We start from the raw sequence: 25066 nt of genomic DNA, 5'->3' as shown, positions 1-25066 counted from the left end.
ATCATAGTTCAATAAGCTTATTCAGGCATTACCACGGCATGACAGATGCTCAATCTGAAAAATCAATGCAAAAAAACTTGCTGCACACACTCTTATAGCCAATATTTATGTCTTCATCAAGAGGGAAAATAAGCAGTGTTAACAGAAATCAAAGTGTCAGCAGGTGTTACTGTTTTACATTTCAATCATCAATTTCAGACGACTTGTCTATAAATAAAATGAAAACAAAAAGTGGTTTCCTTCACTTTATGGCTTTAGTTGTCCGCAGCAACTGTACACTCACACACCATGATGAAAAAACAGCTGAGCACACAGTCCTTAAAAGCCCCGACCCAACCCCCCCCCCCTGAAACTTTTACCCCCCCCTTGCCCTTTCACTCTGGATGGAATTTGACTCTCTCTCTCTCTCTCTCTCTCTCTCTCTCTCTGGAGCTTGTTCTAATCTCTCTTTACCCAAGTCACTTACACCACCTTATGGATTCGAAATGAACACACTAATGTGGCCGGTGTGTCTACAGACCCCCCCCCCTCCCCAATGTGCTTTTGACTTTTACCTTAATGGATCCCACATTTTTTTATTAAGTGCTCTCTCATTGTTCCCCTTTATTATTCAAGATAACGCGCTGTGGTGAGTCCACAGCTGAGTTTGGTCAAGCTTGTATTCATCCTTCTGACAGTCACAGATGTTTCAATCATTTGTCTGTTATAACTATTTCTTTCAACTTTTCTCTTTGCGAACTAGCTAGCCTGTATGTCTTTTCAGTCACAACACTTATAGCTACAACTGACCCAAAGTGTAAGATGACATGATTCAGCATCATACATTTGTTATATTCTCTCCTAAACTAAACGTGTGGATAAATTTTATACCAAGTCACAACCTTTTTTTTTTTTTTCAAATCAGCTGAGCTACTCCACAATGTTTCCCTGGTGTATGATTATTCCTGGGTGGGAGAGTGAGCTGATGTGAGAGCAGTGTTATAGGTTTTTTTTTTTTTTTTTTTTTTTTTTTTAACTACCACTGTTTTTAGGAGGCTTAGACACTTTTTTTTTTTATAGCAAATTGAAGGATTTATCCCTACCAGCACACAGTCGAAATGGATACCTCAGATCTCACATGTACATCAATTTAGATGGTGATGAGACGCTTGTGTCCGAGGCGACTGGTTATACAAATATATATAACAGCTAATCAGAGGGGACTTTTACAAAGTCCCGGTCTGTGTTAATCTGCTTTAGTGCATTTAAAACCCTCAGAGGACACTAACTGCGACTGTAGGAGCGTTTGATTTTATCACAGAAAAATTTCAAGGAAATAAGGCCATTTTTCTTTGGTTCTCCCTCCAGCTGTCTGTGAACACATTCCTCAGTGATCGTCGCCTCGCCGACCCTCTGTCGACAAAAATCCTCTGCATTTCTCTTGGAGATGGCTCAGTGTTTGTATCCGAGGTTCACAGGTGCGCTGCCGGTGTCGCTGCGTTGGTCTTGTTTCGGCCTTTCCCAGCTATCGGCCTGTCTCTCTCCTCCCACAGCGTCACCCCGTCACATGCACATATCTGTTTGGGATTTTGGAAAAGGCCCGCAGATCGGGCGATGATCCCACATGCCAGCCTGTGAAGCAGAGAACAGAGAAATGAGTGTTTGCAGCTACAGTCTTATTTCACTAATACCTTTTTATTCATATAATTATTTCTTTGTTTAATCATATGAAATATCCGTTCATTCTTTACTGAATCAATGTCAAATGATCATTAAAAAAAAATCATTTAAATATGGATTTTCATTCCTCGGTTTGTGTTGTGTATTACAATATTAAATCACACAATTCACACAGTGACAAACGACACTCTGTGTATGGACAAGGAGAAAACAAAATACCACAAACACTTTACAATACAATGGAATCTGAAACCACATCAGCACAAACCGCAGCCTGGGAAACAATCACAGAGCTGGATGTAATTTCTTTTATCCACTCTATCGGCCGACTTAAACCACTGCCATTGACCCACCTTTCCCCAGAGTTCCCGGTCTGTTTGGAGAGAGGGTGGCTGCCTCGGCCCAGGTCGTCCTCCCCTGCATCCACCACCAGCGATCGGCCAATCACATCCCATACCTGCACCGGGGGATCAATCACATTAGATGTTGATATATGACATCTTTGCTTCCTTTACCTTCATTAGGCTCAATACACTGTAGTGTGTGTGTGTGTGTGTGTGTGTGTGTGTGTGTGTGTGTGTGTGTGTGTGTGTGTGTGTGTGTGTGACCTTTAGCTGACTGTCTTCTAGTCTAAATGAGGCTCTGCCATCTGGTCCGGCAACAATATTTCCCAGATCACCTACATGCTGCAAAATAACAGTCATACATAACCACACAGTGAATAAATAACACTGAAGGAAAAACACAAGCAGCGCTCAGCGTGAAAGAAAAGAAAAACTGCAGCTCTCTCACACACTTTATTGAAAATTTAGCACCTGGAGCGGGAACAGCTCAAAACGGCTCCTGTGGGACGAATTTGGCAATCGGGGAGGGATATCCCATCCTCCATTTGGCTTGTGTTGAAGTTTTATTATATCTCAGGAGCGATTTTGTCAAAAAGGTATTGTGCAAGAATATTTATTTCACTTTATGCTTTTCTCTTTGATCATCTAACATCTAAATGTTCTGGCACTGCTGATCTCCATCACTTAAACTTATAAAAATGAACAATCATCCTTTCTTTTAATAGAGCCCGAGCAGCAGATATGACTGTACCCTTTCAGAGTCCCCTGGTCCACCGTGCTGTCTTCCAAACGGGTTATAGTGCTCTCCACAACTGCAGAAAAAGGGGAAATTATAAGACAATTGTAAAGTGTGGGGGGTGGGTGTTCTTTGGCTTTAACACATAAAATTCTCCTGGTTGAATCATCGATACAAAAGATGAGCAACTGTGTTAGGAAATGTCCTTGCCATTAATTGCTGGTTTATATAGTCAAGAGGTAGACTGGAAATGTGTGACAAGTAATAAATAACACAAGTAACACATTGATCCTACCTGCTGCAGTCCTGCGTGAGGTCCCCCAGGGTGTGAATGTGGAGGCCGTGGAGTCCAGGCTCCAACCCATCGACGGCCCCATCTATCAAGCAGCGCTCCTCCGATAACTGCAGGAAACGCACCACCCCTTGGATCTTTCCGACACCATCCAGCATGGCCACCGCTGCACCCAGATCTGTCAACAAATTGGCCGTGACATTGCTTGAAGTTTAGCATCCTAATGTTTAGATTTGTCCAGATTGTGTTTAGATCTCACTGGGACACACTGCAGTTCACATAAGGAGTAAAAAAATGCATCACGAATGCGTCTCGAGTGACTGCCTGAGATCGGATCATGTTATCTGGCTCACATTATATTTTATCTGTGGGAAACTGTGAACTGAACATCAAAATGTGCACACATATAGCAACAGCTATTTGTAGCTATTTTTATATGGACTCCAGGTCCTTGTCTGACGGCCAGGGGCAAATCAACCATGACCGAACGTGTGTGACTGTGATAAACATTTACTTCAGATTTGACCCGGCACTCCTTCTCCTCCTCCTGTGCTCAGAGACATATTTACATTCACACTACATATCAGATCACATACAGCATTCCTTGACCTCCTCTAAGCCCCAGCGCACCCTCAACATGTGCAATCACATCACCCACCAGTGATTTATTCACCCAGGATGTATTTTATTGACATGTGTGACAAGGCCAGTGTCTCAACGGCTGGAGCTGCATTTTAGTCTCAGCTATCGAGCATCTTTGTTCTCGAGGGGGAAATCAATGACGGAACCAGTAGCATGTATTCCTGTAGACTTGTGTCCTCCTTTCCATAACATAATAATGATAAATTAACACACACATTTGGTTTTGGGGCAAGTAATTGCGATATTTCTCCCCAAATGCTTTTCTTTGTTAAGTTTAGTCTGAAACAAGCAGCCATTTTTAGAGAATGTAAGTTTTACATGTGTTAAATATCTGATTAAATATAAGTTAACCAGACTACAAATCCGGTACTGACAGGTTTCAATATTCAGCGCTGAAAATGTCAGAAGTGAAAAAGGTGCGTGGGTTCGATTCTCAGCCTCGCTCCCGTCGCGTCTCACCTTGCACCGATCCTCCGATGCCTTTCAGCACCGCCCTGCGTCCGGTGCTTTCTATCAGAGCCTGCACCTCGGCACTGGTCAGAGCCGATTCCACCAACACCTCTTCCCTACTGAGATCAATGCTGACAGTCTTCACTCCTGCAAACACAGTGAAATTAATGGGCTTTTGTCACTGGAGACACAATCGGACACACACGGGCAGACAAAGAGCGTGCAACCTTTACAGTGATGTGGACATCTTGATTATCAATTAAGGTAAAATTAATGGTTCATACCATTTGTTTCCAGCTTCTCGAATGTAAAGATTTGGTGATTGATGATTTTCTTTGATTTATGACACTGTAAATTTGTGTTTTAGACTGTTAATCGTGTGTGCACTTTCAAAATAAACTGAACACTTTAGTTTTTTCTCAGGCTTATGATGAGTTAATGGAAAGAACCATGTTGTTTGGCGCTAATTACAGGAAAAATAGAGATGAAATAGTTGTGTTGAGTTTATTTATTGACTTCCAGATGAATTTCCACAGAGGAAATTGCTCCATCTAAACCTCAGTGAATATTTATGACTCATCCATTTATTATTGGAAACTCTATTGATTCTTCAATTATGCTGAACTGTCAGTTTGATTCTTTGTAGACACATTTCACATTTAGTTAATCTGCCATCCTCTGAATAAGAGTCTCAAGGTTGTGCAAGCTTTGCATTTAGAAATAATTGGAAATGTACCAACTTCTCACTCTGTAGTTTACCTTTAATTAGCAACAAATTATACAGTTATTTCTTGGAAACTTCTTAGCAGATAATCTGGAAATAAATTATAAATGTACAGACCCATAAAATAAAGTGCTGCCCATAGAAAGAGACTTGTTGCTATATGCTTTACTGAATGATATGCCATGTTGGAGTGTGGTCAACAACATCTATACTGTGCACTGGAATGCATGGAGGCCAGCAGTATACAAGTGGCACATTATCTGCTGTGTTATGGTCCTCTGCTGTGTCAAATACAAGGAATTAGACTGATCGTCACCCCGGCAGTGACTGTACAAGTCACCATGTCAGAGGATGTATGACTGCATTCAGGGCAGAAAACAGCTCTTTGTACAGTATTAGCAAACATGTAAATGCTTTGTCACCTGGTTTCCCCTCCAGAGCAGCACTGACTTTCTCTGCACAGCTCTCGCATGTCATCTGCACTGCAAACTCCAGCTGTGGAGGATAAAGACAGACACTGAACACCTGTAGATATTTACACGCTTGAACAAACGGTGTATGAGTGACTACAGCGCGTGAAGCGGGACGGTTATTTAACTGCGCAGCACGGCACTGGAGCTGGTCATGTCAGCCAGCTGTAACAGTCACATCATAACAGCATCCGAATATGGCATGATTTTGTTTTGACGGGATTATAACGGGTGAAATTATTGTCGTGACACGGGAAACACGTGACAAAAATGACGGTCAAACCTTGGTGGGCGTCTCTGTGTCCATTTTGTGGTCGCGCGACGCTGCCTGTGCGATGAAAACTGAATTAAATAGAAAACTTCCTACTTTTCTAGAAACGGAAACGAACCAACTGTATCTGCCACCGGCCGCAGCCATGTTTGTGAGGTCACAGTGACGTTGCCGCACATTACCGCCGCCAGGTGTCGACTACCTGTCACTGCAAATCAGGAGTAATGGACTGACTTGCAGCTCCTTAACTGGCTTTATTAGTTAATCTGAGAAATAAGTGATGGTATATTTTTCCTGAGAGATGGAAGAAGTAATCTATTAAGATATATTACTTCAAGTAAAATAACCACAGTGTAGAAATACACTGTTTCAAGACCTGTATTCAAAAGGTTTACTTAAGTAAAAGTACAGTATTAATATCAAAATATACTTAAAGTACGAATAGTAAAGGTACTCATTATGCAGAAGATCTTTAAAGTGTATTGTATTTGTATCATGAATCGAAACCTGCAAAGTAACTAGCAACTAAAGTAAAAAGTACAACATTTGTATAAATTAGCAGAAAATTGAAAAACTGAAACAAATTGTAAGTAAATTTTAAGTACAGCATTTCCACTTGATTTTTTATTTTTCTTTAAATCCTTACAAAATGAAATATGCCTATGGATTTGATATGCAAAAAAATATGATTATTTATCTTTTATTTCAGTGAAAATTGCAAAAACAAACAAACAATGTATTTGAATGAATTTAGATTAAACTATTCAATTAGCAAAACTACTATTAGACTATCATGCAGCAGAATTACCCTGTCAGTGTTTTTATTTCCTAATATATTAATGGTTGCACTTTAATGTTGTAGTTTGTCAGTGTGGAGCTAATTGTCACTTTTTGGTAGTTTAATATGTTTAAAGATGATCATTGGTTTTACAGTTTATCTAAATCTTTTAAATAGCTGATGAATCAATGAAGTGCAGTATGTACCTCTGAAATTGAAAAGTTTCAAGTGCTCTTCATTAAATCAAATCCTGTTTATTTATCGTTGACATTCTTTCAGCTGTAACTGCTCAATGTATTTCTGTTACTTGTCTTCACAGTGGTTCACAGTGGTCTGTTATTCCAGCCCTGGATTCAAACAGCCTTACCTACAGCGTGAGTTTCCTTGGTTGCAATGTGAACAATTACATCGGTTGCTCTTCTTGTTGTGTTGTGTTCGCTGCTTCCACAACTCTGGGACCAGTTCACTTGCACACACCACCAGTGGCCACAGGTGTCACCAAATCAAACTGGTCTGAAATCTTAAGGTTTATAACTTTAGGTCCAGTACATGAGAAAACTGTATAATTGCTTTACAGCTTTACTTTATTAGGTACAACAATCCTTAGTACAGTGGTGGTATATTGATTTGTTGCGGTCCCGGGAAAACCGAGTCCAGAATGTCCCACTCATTGATATCCAACATTACCAACAATATAACTCTTTCACAGATGGCTGCCGTTAACAAATTTTCCTTTTTGTGTATATCATCATACCACCTGTACCTCAAGTCTTTTTAAGATGATTTTCATACCATAGTCAAATGAATAGAAACCAATCACTGCCATGGCTCATCAGTAATGTAAAGTAGACTTAGAAACAGGCAAATCATGCAAAGTCAAACAACCACAGAACCACTGCAGGTGTATATCCATAAAGCAATCGCCTTTACTGGTTCTTATCAGGGTCAGAAGGGGGTTATCTGGACATATAAGATTGTAGCATAAGGATAAAAGTAAATGATCACAAAGGGTTGTCGGCGGTTATGATGATTGCTTCCTGCTTTATGTGGTGGCCTCCAATTCAATTTCATAATGTGTATAGATTACTGTTGCAAAGGCGATCTGCAGATTAAAGCTCTGCGTTTCGTACTGGGAGACCACCACTAAGCTGATGACTGATTCCCAGGTTTTTAGAGGAGCGTGAGCATGAGCGTGTGTGTGTGTGTGTGTGTGTGTGTGTGTGTGTGTGTGTATGTGTGCATGTGTGCATGTGTGTGTTTATATGTCCCTGTCATACCTCGTGGCATCTTTTTTGACAGCACAGATAAGCCACAGGAGATACAGCAGATGACCGTGACGTGGCGTGAAATCTGGGTCGCAAGTCTAAAATAAAAGCGTCTAAATCAAACCTCCTCCGACTAAATTTGGGACGATACGTTCAGAGAGTGACACATATTCGCCACTGTGCACGTGCAGTCGTCTAGTATGTGTGTCGATGCGGAAACACGGCTGTCGGTACGTCAAAACAACAACGAGAGGCCCGTGTTTTACACAGAAGAAAGCTGAGTGGCAGCTCAGCTAGAACAGAGCTCCTTCTGTATGTGGTGGCTCATTGGCTTTGACCTTTGACCTCAGTAATATGACCACAAGCTTTAAGAAGGCTGAGCCAGTGTGCACCAGGTTCAAAACACATAAACACTGACTTTTATGTGTGTGTATGTGTGTGTGTGTGTGTGTGTGTGTGTGTGTGTGTGTGTGTGTGTGTGTGCGCTAAGCGGTCTCTTTCCCCCACTCTCACACACATCACCCACACAGCAGCAGTTAATTTATTCAGTACATGGGAAACTGTCTAAAACCTCTGCCCTCGTGTTGATCCTGCAGCACTGAGCTCTCCGTTCAAAAGGAGCGGAGGGAGAGGGAGAGCTGCAGTGACACCTGAGCCCAAGGGAGGGGGATTTCATTAACGCACATCGACATATGCGTACAGAAACAACACACACTAGAGAGGGCTAGAAAAGCGCCGTGAAACCTAATCACGACACGAACACTGTCCCCAGCAGATTCAGGGAGAGGGAAAGAGGAGGAACGGGGGAAAGCAGAGGAGGACTGACGGAGGGAGCAAATGGGAAAGAGGAAGAAGAGACAAGAGGAAGGTTGAGGAAAATGAGAAAAGACAGCAAAAGAAAGAAGTTGACAAAGAGGAGTGTGTGTGTGTGTGTGTGTGTGTGTGTGTGTGTGTGTGTGTGTATGTGTGTGTGCGTGTTGGGAGAGGGCAATGCTGACAGGAAGCGTTGACAGCCCTGTTTGGAACAGTAGAGGTTTTATCTGTACTAAATGAGGCTCTATCCCCATTCGCCTCGCCCCATTACCACTGACCTGGAGTCTGTTATATTTTCTTATTAAAAACTTCAAGGAGGTGAAGCAGCTCGTGTTTCAGTGACCAGAGCAAGGAGAGCAAAGCAAACAAAATGTTATTTTTAGAGCAAGAGAGACACAATGTTCTACACAGAAAAGCAAGGAACACTGAAAAGCATACACAAATTCAAATGCAAAGCACAACCAGAACAGGACAAAGTTAGTCAAATGTGCACAAGACATGTCTTCTGTCTGCTCTTGGACAATGTTAATGGTGCAGCACATGACCTATTAAAATTAAAATGAAGATAGCAATTAAGTCAAATAAAATAAAATGGGGGCTGGATTGAGGATCGTCATGTGGTGCTACAAATTTCCAAATTTCCGATATTCAGTAACTACAAAGTGGACCCTGTGGTGCCATTGTGTTGTCCATTAAAGACTGCTTTATTTTTAGTTGAGTCACTAAACCTCGAGTCCGAGTTGAGCCTCGAGTCCCTGATGTTCGAGTTGTAGTCAAAGTCATGAAAGAAGAGTGAGTTCCAAGATGGACTCCAGTGCTGCACAGTCAAAGATCTGATATACGAATAAAAATGGTTAATATTGAACATTTTAAAGGGAGTTTATTTCCAACAACACTACAAACATATGTGTGGAAATGACAATAAACCTGAAACTAGTGGCAACATGTACAAGCTGAACAACAATGGACCAGGAACTGATCGCTGGGGGCCTCCACTCAAGATGGCAACCTTAAACCCATAGGAGAGAACAGGCCTACTCTCTACTGAAAGCTTTCCAGTGAACATGGTGAACAGTGGCACTGGATACCACACTCACACAATCCAGGAATAGTAACATGGTAATTTTAGATCAGTTAATACCAAAGGTAAGGGCTGTTACCGAGGTTAAAATGAATACATGAATGAAATATTATGTAAATTGTTGACAGGAAGTAGTTGACCAAAATCTTTTTGTATTTTAAAAGATATTATATATTTTTTTAAAAGTATGTTTTAAAAAGGAATAAGAGGATATGTTCCTTCAAAAAAGTAGTATATAAAATAAAATGGAAATTTAAGAATCGTTTGTCTTCGATTTGCTGGAGCCTGTCAGACTACAGAGGGACGAGTGAAATTCAGTGTTATAAATTCATAGAGTGCCTGTGTCCCCAACACCACAAGCGCATACATTTTATAGCTTGGCTGATCCCAAAGGGAATCAAACCATTGACCCTGGCCGTGCTTCACCGGCAACGCCACCCACAACCTCATGGCGCTGAATTATTCAGCTCCTGAGAGGAAGAGCGGCGGGGCCTGTTAGCGGCGTGAGGGACCCCACAGAGGTCAGAGTAATGTCACAGCCCAGCCGGAGTGCTCTCCATGTCTGCTGATTGCACCCTGACAGCTCAAATGGAAGATGAAGCCAAGCGTGTCCAGGGGACGGCGTCAGGCAGCGGAGCCCCCCCCCCACCCACTTCCCTGCCTCTGCTTGCGCACAGGGAGCAGGGGCCATGTTTGTAAAAATCCATGGTCTGTGACTTTGTCCTGGTTTCACTTCTTTTCAGTCTTTGGAAAAATGGAAAAATACAAAAGACAGGACCATGACATTCATTTAATGGAAAATTATGGACATTTGCTTTGGCTTTTGTAACATTGGAGAAATAGTAAAGGGGGTATTTAAATCAGAGATGCTTTTAAATCAAAATCCTTGGAAAGAAAGCATTTGATTAAGCAAAAATTATCATAAAATACCTCTAAAAATAATAAATCTCCTCTTCAAAGTAAGTAAATATAGTTCCGAATAAGACACATGACTGAAAATAACCACAACAAACACAGTTTATTATGTGTCCCATGAGTGTTCAGTCACTTCTACACTTTTGCTCATTTCATTTTTGCCTGATTCCTGTGTGAAGTCATTAAAAGCAGTTATAGGGAAGGGTAATGTTGAGACTCATAACATATTGCTATACTTGTTTTAAGAAGCAAAAAGTGACTTATGAAGAGCTGTCTTTAAAACAAACGAGTAGTATCAATAGAAAATTTACACAGACAATACGCTATATATATATATATTCTTTTTTTTTTTTCCACAAATATCTGTCCTGGCATTTTCCAATCGGATCAACTGCAGACCACAAATAATAAGCAGGAGAGGATAAAACAAAAGAAAGCATCCAATCAATCAAAAAACAGCCCCCAACATATATTGTCCATTCAGCACAAAGGGGTCACGCATTATTGCTGAAGCACAAACAAGCTTAAAACAATGAATAATATTGCCGGCAGGCTGTTTAACAAGCTACGAACAAACTCAGCTCATCACACAGAGGATCAATAGGAAGAAGAGACAGCATTGCCTAATCAAAGTCTACTGTTCCTCCCTGGAATAATGACCCATATGGAGGAAGCAATATGCTGCATTGTGGGTACCAAAACACAATACCTCATTAAATCATTACACCTCTGAGCCTGGATCATTACTCAAACAATCTGTCTGTCATCAGCCAGCAGGCATCCTTAGCCCCACTGGAGAAACATTTAGGATTAACAGAGGGATGCAATGCAAATATAACATCAAAACGTAGTGGCATTTAATAGGAGGCAAAAGCCAGAAAGCACAAGAAGGTCACCATCTATAAATTCTCTTTTAAGTAGGGTAACAGTGAGCCATTATTAGTCTCTACTGGAACTGTGTAAAAAAGTATAATATGGAAATAAAGTACAATAAAGTCTTGTAAAACTTGCTGTTGAGTAGGAGTTACTCATGATGAATCACTTTAGAAATAACACACAAAATGTGTTCAGATTAATCTGCCACATATGGTATAGTCAATATAAATGTAAATGAGTCTTGGATACTACAGAACATTGCAGGGGAAACAAAACACAGCAGATTTGGCAAAGTTACAGCATAATACCACAGACACAGACTTGGCCCAAATGATATGAATCTGAGTGTGAAAAAAATTGACTAATTCCTGACAAAAAAATTATATTGCAAGGAAACACTTTAGAAATATTTGTACTTTTTTATCAGATACCATGCAGCACAGAACTGACGGAGAGATATAGAGGATTACATTATGATAAGGTCCATGGTGTGACTTTTGATAACATGGTGAGGCAACCAGGCTGCCTTTTCATGAAGCCTTTAAAGGGGCATTGCAGAAATTTAACATTACACTTCCTCACAAGAGACGCCAAAATACCCTGACTATAAGTCCCTGGTGTGGGTCAAACTCCAAACAGAGTAATGAAACTCAAAAGTATCGCTCCATTAGACCCTCTCTGCCCACCTCCCCACATAATACAAACATTTTTTCCCCCCAGAACCTCAGGTTGTTTTTGTACCTAAACCTAATGAAACCTTAATCATAGCATTGTCACATCATAAAACACTTGGGTAATTTTTACAGAAGAGTATATCCTTGAATAATTCATGAGGGAGGCCCCATTCCTGCACGTGCCCAGGGGCCTACAAATCACTGAATGTGCCCCTGACCACTCTACATTTACATATCAGTCTGCTATCACGTTTCAGTTCAAATTCAAATGAGCTTTATTGGCATGACAAATGATTTCACGTTTAAGCTCAATGCTTAATATCAAGCAGAAAACCTGGACCACGGTGTGTCACTCCGGACAAATGTTTCTCAAGTATTATAGGAACAGTATCAGCACATATGGGCGAGTTTCCGTTAGGACTGTCCATGCGCGCTAATGTGCTCGTGTGCACGTCTGTGAGCACCATATGTGCTCGCTGTGTGCGTGCGTACGTGCGCGCGTGCCAAACGCCAGCCCAGCAGTAGGCTAAGCATCACGGGCACAAACGCGCGCGCATTGGCTACTGAAGAGAGAGGGAGAACGAGAGAGAGAGAGAGAGAGAGAGAGGGAGAGAGGGGGGCAACCGTCTACCGTTTTGTTGCACGAGGAGTGGAGTCGCGAGGAGCCTCTGCTGACAGACAGACAGCAGAGCCGCTGCCTCACTGACTGCGACACCTGAACAATCACCAAACAGCACCAACAGCGAACAAGCGGAGGAGAGCCTGCTGAAAGCGAGGAGGTGGAGGAACGGAGGCTTTCCTGAAAATTAAAGAAGAAGAAGAAGGAGAGGAGGAGGAGGAGGAGGAGGAGGAGGAAGAAGAAGAGAGGAAAGCGGGGGCAGGCAGCCGGCTGGCCGGGACACGGAGCCCGTCCAGGGGGAGAAATCACCGCCACGACCGTCACTTCACATCACAGCTCCGAGATGACAAAGGTGGGTGACAGTGTGCTCCCATTGTGTTTTATCGGCATTTCTGTCCTACATGGCGTCTTTAATCCCCATAGTAGAGTAGTAGTAGACATGTCTGGTGTGCTGTAATAATAAAAAAAACGGGGCCGGTGAGACACAAGAGAGCATTTAGAGGCGTTTATGTTTGTTTCTGTTGTGCCAGCGCTCCGCTCTTTCCCCCCTCTCCGCTCTGTGCTGGGGACAATTACGCACCGATAACCGCGCCGTTTTCATAAAAGCGGATTTATGGATGAACTGACACTTTCTCGTACAAGGAAAATGATTTCATAGCCGACATGTGTGTCATTTGGAGATGCGCGGCGGAGTGATTTCATTGAGCACGACCCCAAAATTTAATCTGATCTGGCCCACATTTCGCTGTGTGAGACCTCTTGAGGAGATTTTTTTTGTTGTTGTTTATGCCCTGAAACAAGCGTCGTGTGTGTGTGTGTGTGTGTGTGTGTGTGTGTGTGTGTGTGTGTGTGCGTGTGCGCGTGTGTGTGTGGTGGAGGAGGAGGAGGAGGAGGATGATGATGAGGAGGGAAGAGGGGGGGGGGGGGGGGGTGTGTTTATCGCGATCGTCTCCTTGAGCGCCCGAGGCTTGTCGGGATGATTGATTTCACCTGTTCAGTCAGATTAAGAGTGTGTGAACACCTATGCCGGCAAATTAATGAAACTGCACGCAAAGATTAACCGTGCGAGATTGTCACCGTGAACCCTTTAGTGCAGCCAGAGGAGAGGGGGCAATAATTAATGACAAACTATTTTTATCTGGAGCTTTATTGGATGTAGTATAAGTCCCAATTGTTGCATGTGTGTTCAATATTTTGCTTTCCATTAGTTGATCGGTTTGTTGCTGGATGTAAGTTGGCTGAAGTTTTTCCATCTGCCCTATTTGGTGTTGCAACATCAATTAAATATTTTGTCAATGTGACATCCAGGTTTGTGTTTGCCGCAGGTGACAGGCTGGGCTGTGGCAGTCTGAGAGACAAATGATTTGACAGTGCCTTGTTTTTCTGTCAGCTGCGATTGACTGAAAGTTGTGGACAACAATCAAGCCAATCGGTGTTATTTATATAGATCAAAATCACAAATCTGTACAGCATGCACCACCCTCTCTCCAAAATCACAAGAAGAGCAACAGAGGAGGGGTCCATCTTCCAGCACACACAGTAAAAAATCATAACTTAAGTCTTTTATTGACCATAAATAAATAAATAAATAAATGCAAAACATAAATCTACAAGGCTCCAGGGAACTATGAGGGGCATTTATTAGGCTATTACTATTAAGCAAAGAATCAGGATGCCACACACACACACACACACACACACACATCCATAAATCCTTTGCAGGTGCTGGAAAACGGTAATGTGCAAAGGAATACGTGCACAATGATGTATTTCGGTCTCAATTATCTCGTTCATCTTTCATGGTCATGACAAGGTTTTTAAGCGCAGATTCGTGGACCTGAGGGAGACCACTTTTTACTATTGTGTATCATTTTAAAGACGACACTATTAATCCATTAATTAATTTAAAAGAAATATATTAATAATTGAAATAATCATAATTTGGAGGTCTAATTGAGAATAACCTGAGGACGAAGTGGGGAGTGATGTATAATGCTTTTCTCCACTCGTCACCTTTTTCCCTCCATTTATCCGTCTATTAATTCTCCTGTCTTTCTGACTGTCTGTCTCTTCTCTTTTTGTCCATCTCTCTCCTCTCCTCCTCGGTGTCTTCAGGAAGTAGGTTAAGAGAAGGGAGGGGAGGTGATTTAATAAACCCTTTTGCGGCAGGTCATTTACAAGCACAGACCTGAAAAGGTTTCTTTTTTTTCTCTGGCACGTCCACAAGAAAGGCACAAGACTGAGTGATGAATGTGTGCTCTGTCTGGTGAATAGCAATGCTGAGAATAACAATGGAGCTGGGGGGGGGGTTAGAACAGTGACACACACACATACACACTTTTAAATACATGCTCACACACACACACAAATGTACAGAGAGCCTCTCGAAAAAAGTCAATATGATAAAGTGTGTTGTGCTGACTAAGATTCACTGCATCGCTGTGTTAAACCTCATCACAGGAGTCTTTTTAGGAGGAGGGAGCCCTTTAAAGACCAACGCTCTGGGAAAGGAGTTTATTTATACAATATTAGACTATGATATACAGCTCTGTGGCTGCTTGCTGTACAGTGTCCCAGAAGATGGTAGTTCTCAGGCCCCAAGCCAAAAGAGCAGCAGTGTTTACTGCTTCCCTGAGAGGAAAAAGACTCAGAAATGCTGCTATACAACATAAATTCCTTCATTTGTCCAAGTCACATTCAGGCTGTTTGCACATCCTGCCTTAAAGTCAAAAGTTTGTAGGATCACAGGCCCATAGTGACAAAGTGAATATGAGCTTTCTGTATTGCATAGTTGTAAAATCAGTTTAAAGTACCGTCATAGACCCTGCAACATACATTTAAAAGTTCACTCAATTAATCACTCAATTAATCAGCCAGTCAAATTAATAGAAAACTGTTCAAATTGTAATAATTTAAAGGTCACTACTAAAATAGAAACGCCAAAAGATTTATCCTAACTGTTCATATCATGAATTAGATATTTTAAATTGGGTGTTGGTCTAATGTTCTAAGTCATTATTTTGAGATTTGATATGGTAAATCAGTGATCAATAACAAATAAAAGTAGATTAAATGGTGAAAACTGGAAGCTCCAGCCCTAATACACGCACCCATTTCTTCCCCCCACATTGTGCCTCTATTGTATGAAATCTCAGGATGATTTACACAAATACTGACAGAATCAGAGCCGCTTAATTCACCGTGATTCCTTATTTAACCTTTATTTAACCTGCCAAGCCAACTAAGATAAAATTCTTACTTGCAGTGATGAGAGATGACAAGAGGGGAAATCCCTCAAGTCAGATTTAGTCATTTTTCTCTGCTAAATGATCTGTTCTTTACAACCCTATACTTGACCAATGTTTGGTTTTTTTTAGGAGAATATAACTTAAGCTGAGCATCAAAATGCACACAAATCTTTTTAAACCTGAAAACCAGACAAACGGACAAAACGAGAGAGTAGGTGTAAAAAGATCTTTTAATAACAAAAACTGACTCAAAATCCAAAACAGAGCAGAATGAACAAAATGGAAACAATCAGGAAACTAGTCGGGAGGAAATCAGGAGCAATACAACCAAAAAGAGAAAATTCAAATATAAAGTAAACACGGGAAGTTGGCCAAAATCAAGATAGGGAGCAATTTTCAGAGAGCAACCACAAACACAACAGCAGCAGCGAAGCTTGGACTGAGAGGGACAGTAAAGTCGCACAAAACTCAGACTCGCATGAGAACGTGCACACAAGAAAACAACAAACACGAGCAACTAAAAGAAAACCATACAGGAGCAGGGGTAAACAGTTTAGCCTCCTGTCCTCTCTGTGCAGCTGGTACTGACAGGAAGCAGTATGGGCACACGTGTCGGCGTACAGGAGGATGGGATGTTTGCATCGGAGGCCGCCAGGATCAGCAGGTCGTCTCGATGGGTATTAGTGGAGGTCGTGCCTGGTGTTTAAGATGAACTGTGAGCCTGAGTGATTAGAGCGCTTGTGATTAAAAATTTACTTGTGGGCATCTCAGCTCACCGCAGAGAACTGAGGGAATGTGTGTGTGTGTGTGTGTGGGAGGGGGGGGTGAGAGCCCAAGCAAGATTAATGCTCCATGTTAACAAACCTCTTGGTTTGACCCTGGCTAGCTTGCAGCAACACACACGCACACACACACACACACACACACACACACACACACACACACACACACTGTTCATTTGATCCCCTGTTGGGATAATGCTGGCCATGAGTAGCCCTCCTTGCAGAACCATATAAACACACACACACACACACACACACACACACACACACACACACACATTCAACACTGGCCAACTTTCAGCCACTATGATACATTAGTGTAAAGGTGCTTTTTCTCCTCATTGTGGCTTGGGACCTATTTGATTTTGATGTGCAGACAATGCAACCATATGAGGTGAGATTAGAGGTGATGCATTCTAAGAGGGATTGTGCAAAGTTGAAAATGACCTCTCATTCCCTTTGCTGCTGCTATCATTGAGTCAAATTGATCCCCTGGGAAGCCCATCAGCCCCCGGCTGAATAAGAGACATCTGTACAGCAGCATAGACATGTTCCTGAATGTTAACAAGGGAGCAAAGGCTTTGAAAATGTTTTCCAATGATGAAAAATTTATTCTAAAGCGCTCTTTATGCCTTGTCAAAAATTAAAAAGGCTTTTATTGTGGTGGCATGTTTGCCACGGTTCTGTCTGCGGCTGCTGGTGCCAGATGAAGACAGATGGACAAGGGTTTTGTCGGGGTTTGGGCCCGGCTCCAGGGAACTGCCCTTGGTGCGAACGTTTTCATCTACTTGTAGATGTCCGACAGCCAGATTCCAGCAGACCCTGGATTAAAATGGTCAAGGCAGGAAGATTATGGGGGCAAAGTCCTGTATCTGGATGGCCCTGCTGTTCTGCACAACACAAAATGAATTATTTATTATTTATACTGCGGGAATCTCAGTTTGGTTGTCGTTGTTATTGTCGGACAGCAGAGCCCTCCAACGGTCAGACCAAATACAAACTGGACCCTGGTTTTCCATTAAGACTGTGATTATCTGTTTCAGTTAATCAAAGCACAGGGGTGTTTCCATACTTGTAGAAGTCTGAAAAGTAACATGAATAGTCTGAGTAACTTTGACATAAGTGAAACGAGGAACAGGATTTTTTTTTTAAAGTGAGGTTGGTTTACTCAGAAAAGATGCGATCAAAATACACATTATATTTTTCTTATCTGAAAACCAGACAGAGGAGGTGGAAGAACTGTTTTCTGCCCCGAGTAGTGCCTGCAGGCTGTATAACACTCCTACAACCTCCTCAAATAAGGTATGGCAGACTGGTTTTAACCTGGGAGGCAAAACTTTTTCACTTTTTCAGAAACTTTTTTCATCTGGATTTTGACAGCTGGACATTAGGACGAGCCTGTTTAGAGAATTTAGTAATAACTCAAACTGACACTGTAAAAATAGGAGAAAAAACGGGCGTTTGCAAAGTGGAACTTATGCCAGTGGAAATAACCCTTGATAATATGATGTAATAAATATATACGCCCATTTAGCATGTCCAAGAATGACAGTAAAATGGGTTATGGTGTTATTAATGCGGTCCAAAGTTTAAGTTTGACTTTGGAAACAGCCCTTGACAAAAGAATCCCGTGACAAGGTCCATTTATTGGCTGTTCTGGATTTTTACATCATACCGCATGACCCTCAGTTCAACAGTTAAACATGGGCGTAACTTTATATGGAGAACTAACGCACCACATCAACGGGGCAAACTGTATCTGCTGATGAAGATCATGCAATATGATTGAAAGCTCCAGTATAGCCACTAAATGGACACTGAGATGAGTCAGTTCTCTGAACAGATCACTGAGCACGACTTTATCTATTTGTGGCAATCAAATTATGATTATACCTCTTGTTCTGATTAATCAGATTAGACTTTTTACATAACTGTTCCTGTAATCAGATTATTTCTCCAAATGGGATTAGAGGGAATTATTGGAATTCACCAATACGCAATGTCATGTTTACGGTTTTTAATCTTCCACTTATTGGGGTTCTTCTTTAGTTTTGCCAACAGTGTCCCAACTTGAAACCTGTCATGAACTGAGTCCAGATACAGAGCGCATGTCGGCCTCTGCTGGTGTTGATCACAGTTCTGATCGGAAATTTACGTGTTGTGTTTACGTCCCGGCGTTGCTCTCCGAGTGCGGCTGTTCCCATGAACCCTGAGGAAACACGAACCCTCCTCCGAGGAAAGGGAGAAAGCCACATCAGACAAAAAGCAGTGGTCCAGGAGAACAAATGAGCCTGGGCAGTAAGGACATACTGCGTTGGCTATCAACTCCAGGGTCTATAACAACGAGCCATTCGATACGTTATCTACAGAATCAGTTGCACAAAATAATCCAGAAACCAGATACTCCAAACTGAATATCTCGTTTCATGAAGAGCATCATCAGGAAGGTTTGGGTTTGACGAACGCCACTGACCTTTTAAATGATAAGTAACTTTTTTTATTGTTGTCTGGTTGTAATATTGTATTTCTCTTTGCTTCCCTGTCGATGAGAGCTTGTAAAATAGATTTGTGCTGTGCCGACAGCTTTTGAACTGAGCTTCCTTTCTACTGCCATGCATTGTGTTAGTCATTGTTCGATGGCCTGCAAAGTGAAAGCTGAAACACCCAGACAAGGATTAATAGAGGACACCTTCAAGGACTGAGCAGTGCTGACAAATGAATTGCTATTTTGTCTTGAACGCTGTAATATTTAGATGAATTTGGCATAAATATGGATATCTGTTTTTACACTTCCCTTCGCAGGATTCAAAAAGAAATGACAGGATTCATTTTGGGTTAACGCCGATAATACTTATTCATACTTGTAAGATTTTTTTATGTGCAATCCGAATATGCAAGAATAGTTTCTTTTCCGAGGTACCTGGGTTATTTATTTTCATTTTTTATACTTTGTGAGTGACTTTAGCTGTGATTAAGAGCTGCATAAACACAACTGACTCATCCTTTTGAATTAGAGTTTGTGCTGCTTCCCTTTGATTCGTTTTCTTTCATATCCTCGGTTCGGCCCGCACCTTTTTCATCCTGAAACGATGTTTGGTCTCGTAAACAGCAGGAACTTAATGAGTGTGTTGAGGTGCCCAGGCAGGCGAGGAAAAGCCTCTGTAAAGTGGTAGAAGTGTTTCCTCTGGAGTCGTACAAACCCTGTCAGTGTCAGTCAGAGAAGGACTTCAGACCCCAAGGGGCAGTCGGGAATGTTTTGAACCTGCGTAGAGAGAGTGTGTGTGTTCCTGTGGCATGCTTACGTGTGTTACCTGGTTGTTATTGTGAATTTATGAGGTCTGCTTGTGCACATGTGCTTTATTTATTAACACCTGTGTCTGTGTGTGTGTGTGTGTTGGGTGAAGAGGTGGTGCAGAGGGCGCCCTCCCTTGGGGGTTCTTGTCTGGCGCCTTAATTAATCCGTTTTCTGGCTGGAGGGTCTGTGTTATCGGGCCATTACAGAGAGCCTGGCTGCGTCCTAACAGCACGATCCCATAGAGCAGAACACAGGTACACACACCAAAACACCACACACACACACTCTCTCTCCTTAAATGGAAATCTTGGGTTCAAAACACTACATAAACTCCGTCAGTTGATGGCTGCAGTTAATCAATCAAATACCCCGATAGGTTAATCTTTAAGGTGCATACCACATAACCACATTGACTGTGGTTCAACTCCCAGCTGGGACACCCTTTTTTTGCATGTCATAGCCATCACAGCTTCCTGCCTAACCTCAACCCATACTCTAAACCTAAGCTTAACATTGCCTAAATTTAAACTTAACCCTAAAGTCAAACCTTAACCCTCAGACAGCCCTTCAAAGAAACGAGGAGCAGCCAAAATATCCTCATTCTCAAAGTCTATAACACCTTGGTCCTCACAAAGATAGAGGGCCGAGAGGATAAACACACACACATATACACAAATAAAAGCAAGCGTGGCGCAGAATACAGGTAAATACAGGTGTGCAAGCAATCGGATACACACACTGGCTTTGTACACACAAGCACAAACACTTCACGCATCGATACACACAGTGATATGCTTATACATAGGCATGTAGGCACACACACACACACACACACACACAGAAATGTGCACCACACACACAGAAATGTGCACCACACACACACACACACACACACACACACACACACGTTTTCTCTCACTCTCACCCTGTCCTTTTTTATTTTACTTTTTCTGTAGCACACATCAGCATCAGTTGGGCCGGCTGACTGCAGAGCGGTCTGGATGTTTGGTTGAGAAGCTCGAGCGGCGTGTGAAATCTGATTACAGTCTTACACAGCTTCCCTCAGCGGCAGGAGGGCAATCACTATTGCTGCCGCCTCGCCTGCCCCGCCTGGCTGCCCTCCACCCGATATTCCTTCTCCCATCTCTCTCTCTCTCTCTCTCTCTCTCTCTCTCTCTCTCTCTCTCTCTTGGCCTGCAGCATGTCTGTATTTGATGGTGCTATAGGCGGGCACAGCGGTAGGATAGAGTCTCCTGTAGCTGAAAGGTCACGTTTGATATTGAGCAGGACGAAAATTTTAAAGGAAAATCGCATTAAGGTCAGTTTGTGATTTACATTTAATATACCTGTGTGTGTGTGTGTGTGTGTGTGTGTATTGGTTTTTCGCTACACAGCCACAATTCGAGGGTAAAACAGCAAGTTGTGGAGTCACTAGCTCAGAATCAAAGATTAAGAGCTTCTTTAAACCCTAGACAACTATGATGATGTTGAACAAGGGGAAATCTTTCACAGAAGATTCAATAGACAAGGTTTCATATGACGTGTTGATTTCTTTGTCCTCAAAAGTCTCTGTAACTTTTCGAGCTAATAACCGAATCTTTGCATGTGCAGAAATCCAAAGACAGACCTGCTGTGCCAAGTTACAGTTGAATAGCCACTCGAAGATAATGGGGAAGCACAACACCTTTAAAAACGGCAAGTACTTGATTTTCGTGGTTATAGTCTGGACAACGCAGCTTTAGTAACACCTCACTGAGTTACTACAAATTCACTGTAAAAGGTGAGGAGGTCCGTGTGGAAGCGTTGTCTTTTTATCCTCCCGTGTCTAGTGTTTCGGCAACTTGCCTCTATCATATCGACGACCTTCTGTCCGCATATTTTCTCTCAGCTCAACACATTTTCTCTGTTTGTGTCTCGTCGGCGTGACCACCTGCTTGCCAAATATCTGTTTTTCCACCTGCTCTCCTTCCTTCCGTCACTGTCTGCCCCTTATTTCCCTACCTTCAGTGACGCATTGATAGATTAAAATATCACCTCCAGCATGATCTATAACAGTAAATAAAAGCAAAGGCAGTTATATTTTATAGCGGTTTTACATTTTTTTATGTAACTCACTTTAGTCTGCGCTCGTTTATATTTTTTTTATAAGTATTTACAAATTAAACCTGAAGGCAGCTGCTCATCTCACTTCCCTCCCTTGCCAAAAAAAAAAAAATGTTCAAAAATTATTTAAATAATTTTCTATTTTCCCTCCTCTTTTTTCCTCCTCACTCCGTTCTCTCCTCCTCCTTCCCTCTACACCAGAGTTTGGCCACAGGCAGCTTGCCATCTGCTTTTGACATTTTTAGAATGAGGAGAACTTGTGAGAACAGCGTGTTTATTGTTCCATTGCGGTTAATTATTCAGACTCTGGCTCTCTGTGTTCAGAGCGGTCGGATATCTGGAGGCGTCGCCTGGCACTAAGCAGGACTGACACTGACACTGTGGAGAATCTGGAGTTTTTGAATCCGTCGTTTTGATTCCGTTTTGCTCCGGTCCGGAAGTGACAGTCGGAGCTGACACCAGAATGAGAGCCCCTCCTATTGTCAGTGCAGCGTTTATCCTTTGACCTCTCTGCCACGCTGAGCCTCAGAGCGGAGCCGTTACAGCCACATGGATGTGAGTGACATATTCACAACAGGCCATCCTACTTGTCATATTCATAGCAAAGGGACTCTTTTATCAGTGGCAGCGGGCCGACAGAGAAGTGCACATGTGGTTCCCCATTGGCCACAAAGCTTAAATCAGTGTCACCAAGCTTAATAAATGATTTTTAAATGTTTGAAATCAGCAAATAATTTACTTTCTTCCTTTTTAAGCAGTTTTTTATTACTTCAAGTGAAGTTATACAGCGTGAAATTACCTGCAAAACGGAATGAATATGTTTAAATCTGAGATACTTGTACTTTAGTTGAGTATCCACTGCATTTGCTAGGCAGCTGTATTTTAAGGATTTAGAAAATGTGATATAGAAGGCATGGTTATACAGTAAATTAAACCACTTTATTCCGCTTCTGCCTGTTGACATCTGGCTATTGTACAGAAGCCTTGTAGGACACACCTCCATATAGCCACTAACACAATATAAGCCATTGCTATCCATGCAACGGCCATGCAACAAAGTAATACCAATCAATAGCGAGTTGCTATGCTAGGCTAATCTGCAGGCTATTGACACTTTTCATTGCTCTAATGATCACAGAAGCAGTAGGTCTTTAAATATCAAGCAGAATGTGATGACAATATTTTTCTCATCATGTTGATGATGTGAATTTTAAATGTTTGAAATATTAAGCAGAATCCCTCAGTGTCTGTTGCCCCACCCGGGTAAACTGCCCTTTACACCTCTTTCACAGTCTTATGCAGATGCTGGAAATCACTGGAAGACAGCAGTTAAGTTTTCGTTTAAAATGCTGCACAACTTTTAAACATGTGCCAACTTTTCCACCTCAGCCAAGCCTAAAAAAACAACAACCTTTTTTTTACCATTTTGGCATATGCACAAACAGGTAGCACAAAGTTGAGAAGTATTCAGACACTTTGTGGCGTCTTCTTTCTTCTTTGTCTTTGATTAACATTCACTGCCGGTCGTCAGTGAAACGCTTATGTTTGCCAGGTCTAATCAGAACCGGACATCCTTTCTGCCTCTTCCTCTCACTAATTACTGCACAACTTATCCTGAAACACCGACCACAATATTATGGCTTACTTGCTTTCTAATTTCTCAATTATCACCGCAGACGCAAGTCGAATTAACCAGGGACCGCTCTTCTATTAGTATGATAAACGGGGTGATTCACTTGCTCTACTGATAATCAACAAACTAGACACCCAATTAAGCTCATTTGACCCAGTCATAATTGGTATGAATGAGGACAGCGCCTTCTCAAGCGCTATCTAATTGCTCGCAGGGACTTTCGCTATCAGAGCAATGTTATATTGATCTACTATGTATTGATCTTATTGCTGCTTACATGTGGCGCTTATCGGCTCATTAGCTTATGTTCTGTTTGTAAATGCAGCAGTGTGGGTGTGAAGTGGGCAAGGGTGAGGGTTCAGCGTCAGGGGTAATGGCATCTGTTTGCGAGATCAGATCTCGTTTATTGAATGTTGTTTCCCTTGACATTTGCTCGAAAAAAGAAGAAAAAAAAAAAGCTAAGTCATGTTTTTTTTTTTTTAAACTGTTTTGCTCATGTGGTCGATACTGTTTTCCACATAAAGCACCTAAAGGTACCGTGACTGCAATCATTTTTACTCTGCGCAGCTAATTGAACTCTTAACTCTGGCGCTGTTGGTTTCTGCTTGAGGTTTATTGGTTTCATTACGCTGAGAAAGTAACGATCATCACCTCGTGGCTTTTCCTGTTGGCTGGTAATTGTTAGAAACCCTCTACAGTTGACACAGTCTCCCCTCAGGTCAGTTATCAAGTCTAAATAAAAAGCTGCAGGGTTAGCACTGAGGCTGCATATGTACAGGGCCAAGATTTTTAGTGGTGTGCATCCCTGAATTTTAATGACATTAGCCATAGGGTGATTAATGCATCCTTCATTAATGTGTGTCATTAACAGAATACTCATTCCCAGCCTTCACAGCCTGGTTTCCATACACTGTAGGTCATTTTCCTTTTCTACTAATCACCACAGGCCACCCTGTCGGTCTATCCACCTCAGACACATTTGCAACTCGCTGATGAAAGCCGACAAGCTTTTTAAACAAGCTTGTACATATTCCGCTGTGGTGCTGAGGAGTCTTTAATGTTCCTTCTGTCTCCGATCGTGACAGCGTCTCTGCCTAATTGCAGCGCACAGGCAGCTCTTTTGGTTTTTCTGCTCTGGTGCTGGCAGAATCAAAGCTCTCCGGGTTGAGATACTCCCGGTGGGGTGGGGGGGCAAAAGTGGAAGGTTTTGGAAAGGAGTGAAATCTGAAAATATACAGTAACTCTGAGAGATGCAGGTTTGTTTAGATTCATAAATCTTGCTTGTTTGTCGTGGTGATGAAGTGGTGCCTTCTCTTTTATCTTTAGTGAGAAGAGGAATGGAAAAAACCCTAAGTGGCACACTGCAGCAGAATAAACTGTCATCCAATAAAACCAG

General features: G+C 42.0%; 1 protein-coding gene across 1 annotated transcript; it reads right to left on the bottom strand.

The window, feature by feature from the left end:
* Positions 1-92: 92 nt before the first annotated feature.
* Positions 93-5735, bottom strand: ccs (copper chaperone for superoxide dismutase). Its single transcript, XM_023396726.2, has 8 exons — positions 5601-5735; positions 5270-5342; positions 4133-4270; positions 3035-3209; positions 2755-2815; positions 2268-2345; positions 2013-2116; positions 93-1611 (listed from the first exon to the last, which is right to left on the bottom strand). The coding sequence occupies exons 1-8, from the start codon at positions 5733-5735 to the stop codon at positions 1452-1454; spliced, it is 924 nt and encodes a 307-aa protein (XP_023252494.2). The 3' UTR covers positions 93-1451.
* Between the last annotated feature and the right edge of the window lie 19331 nt (positions 5736-25066).

Source organism: Seriola lalandi, unplaced genomic scaffold, assembly GCF_002814215.2.
Source record: "Seriola lalandi dorsalis isolate HSWRI2012SDOR001 ecotype SW California unplaced genomic scaffold, Sedor1 jcf7180002054983, whole genome shotgun sequence".
NCBI lineage: Eukaryota > Metazoa > Chordata > Actinopteri > Carangiformes > Carangidae > Seriola > Seriola lalandi.
This window is presented reverse-complemented; position numbering and strand designations above follow the sequence as displayed.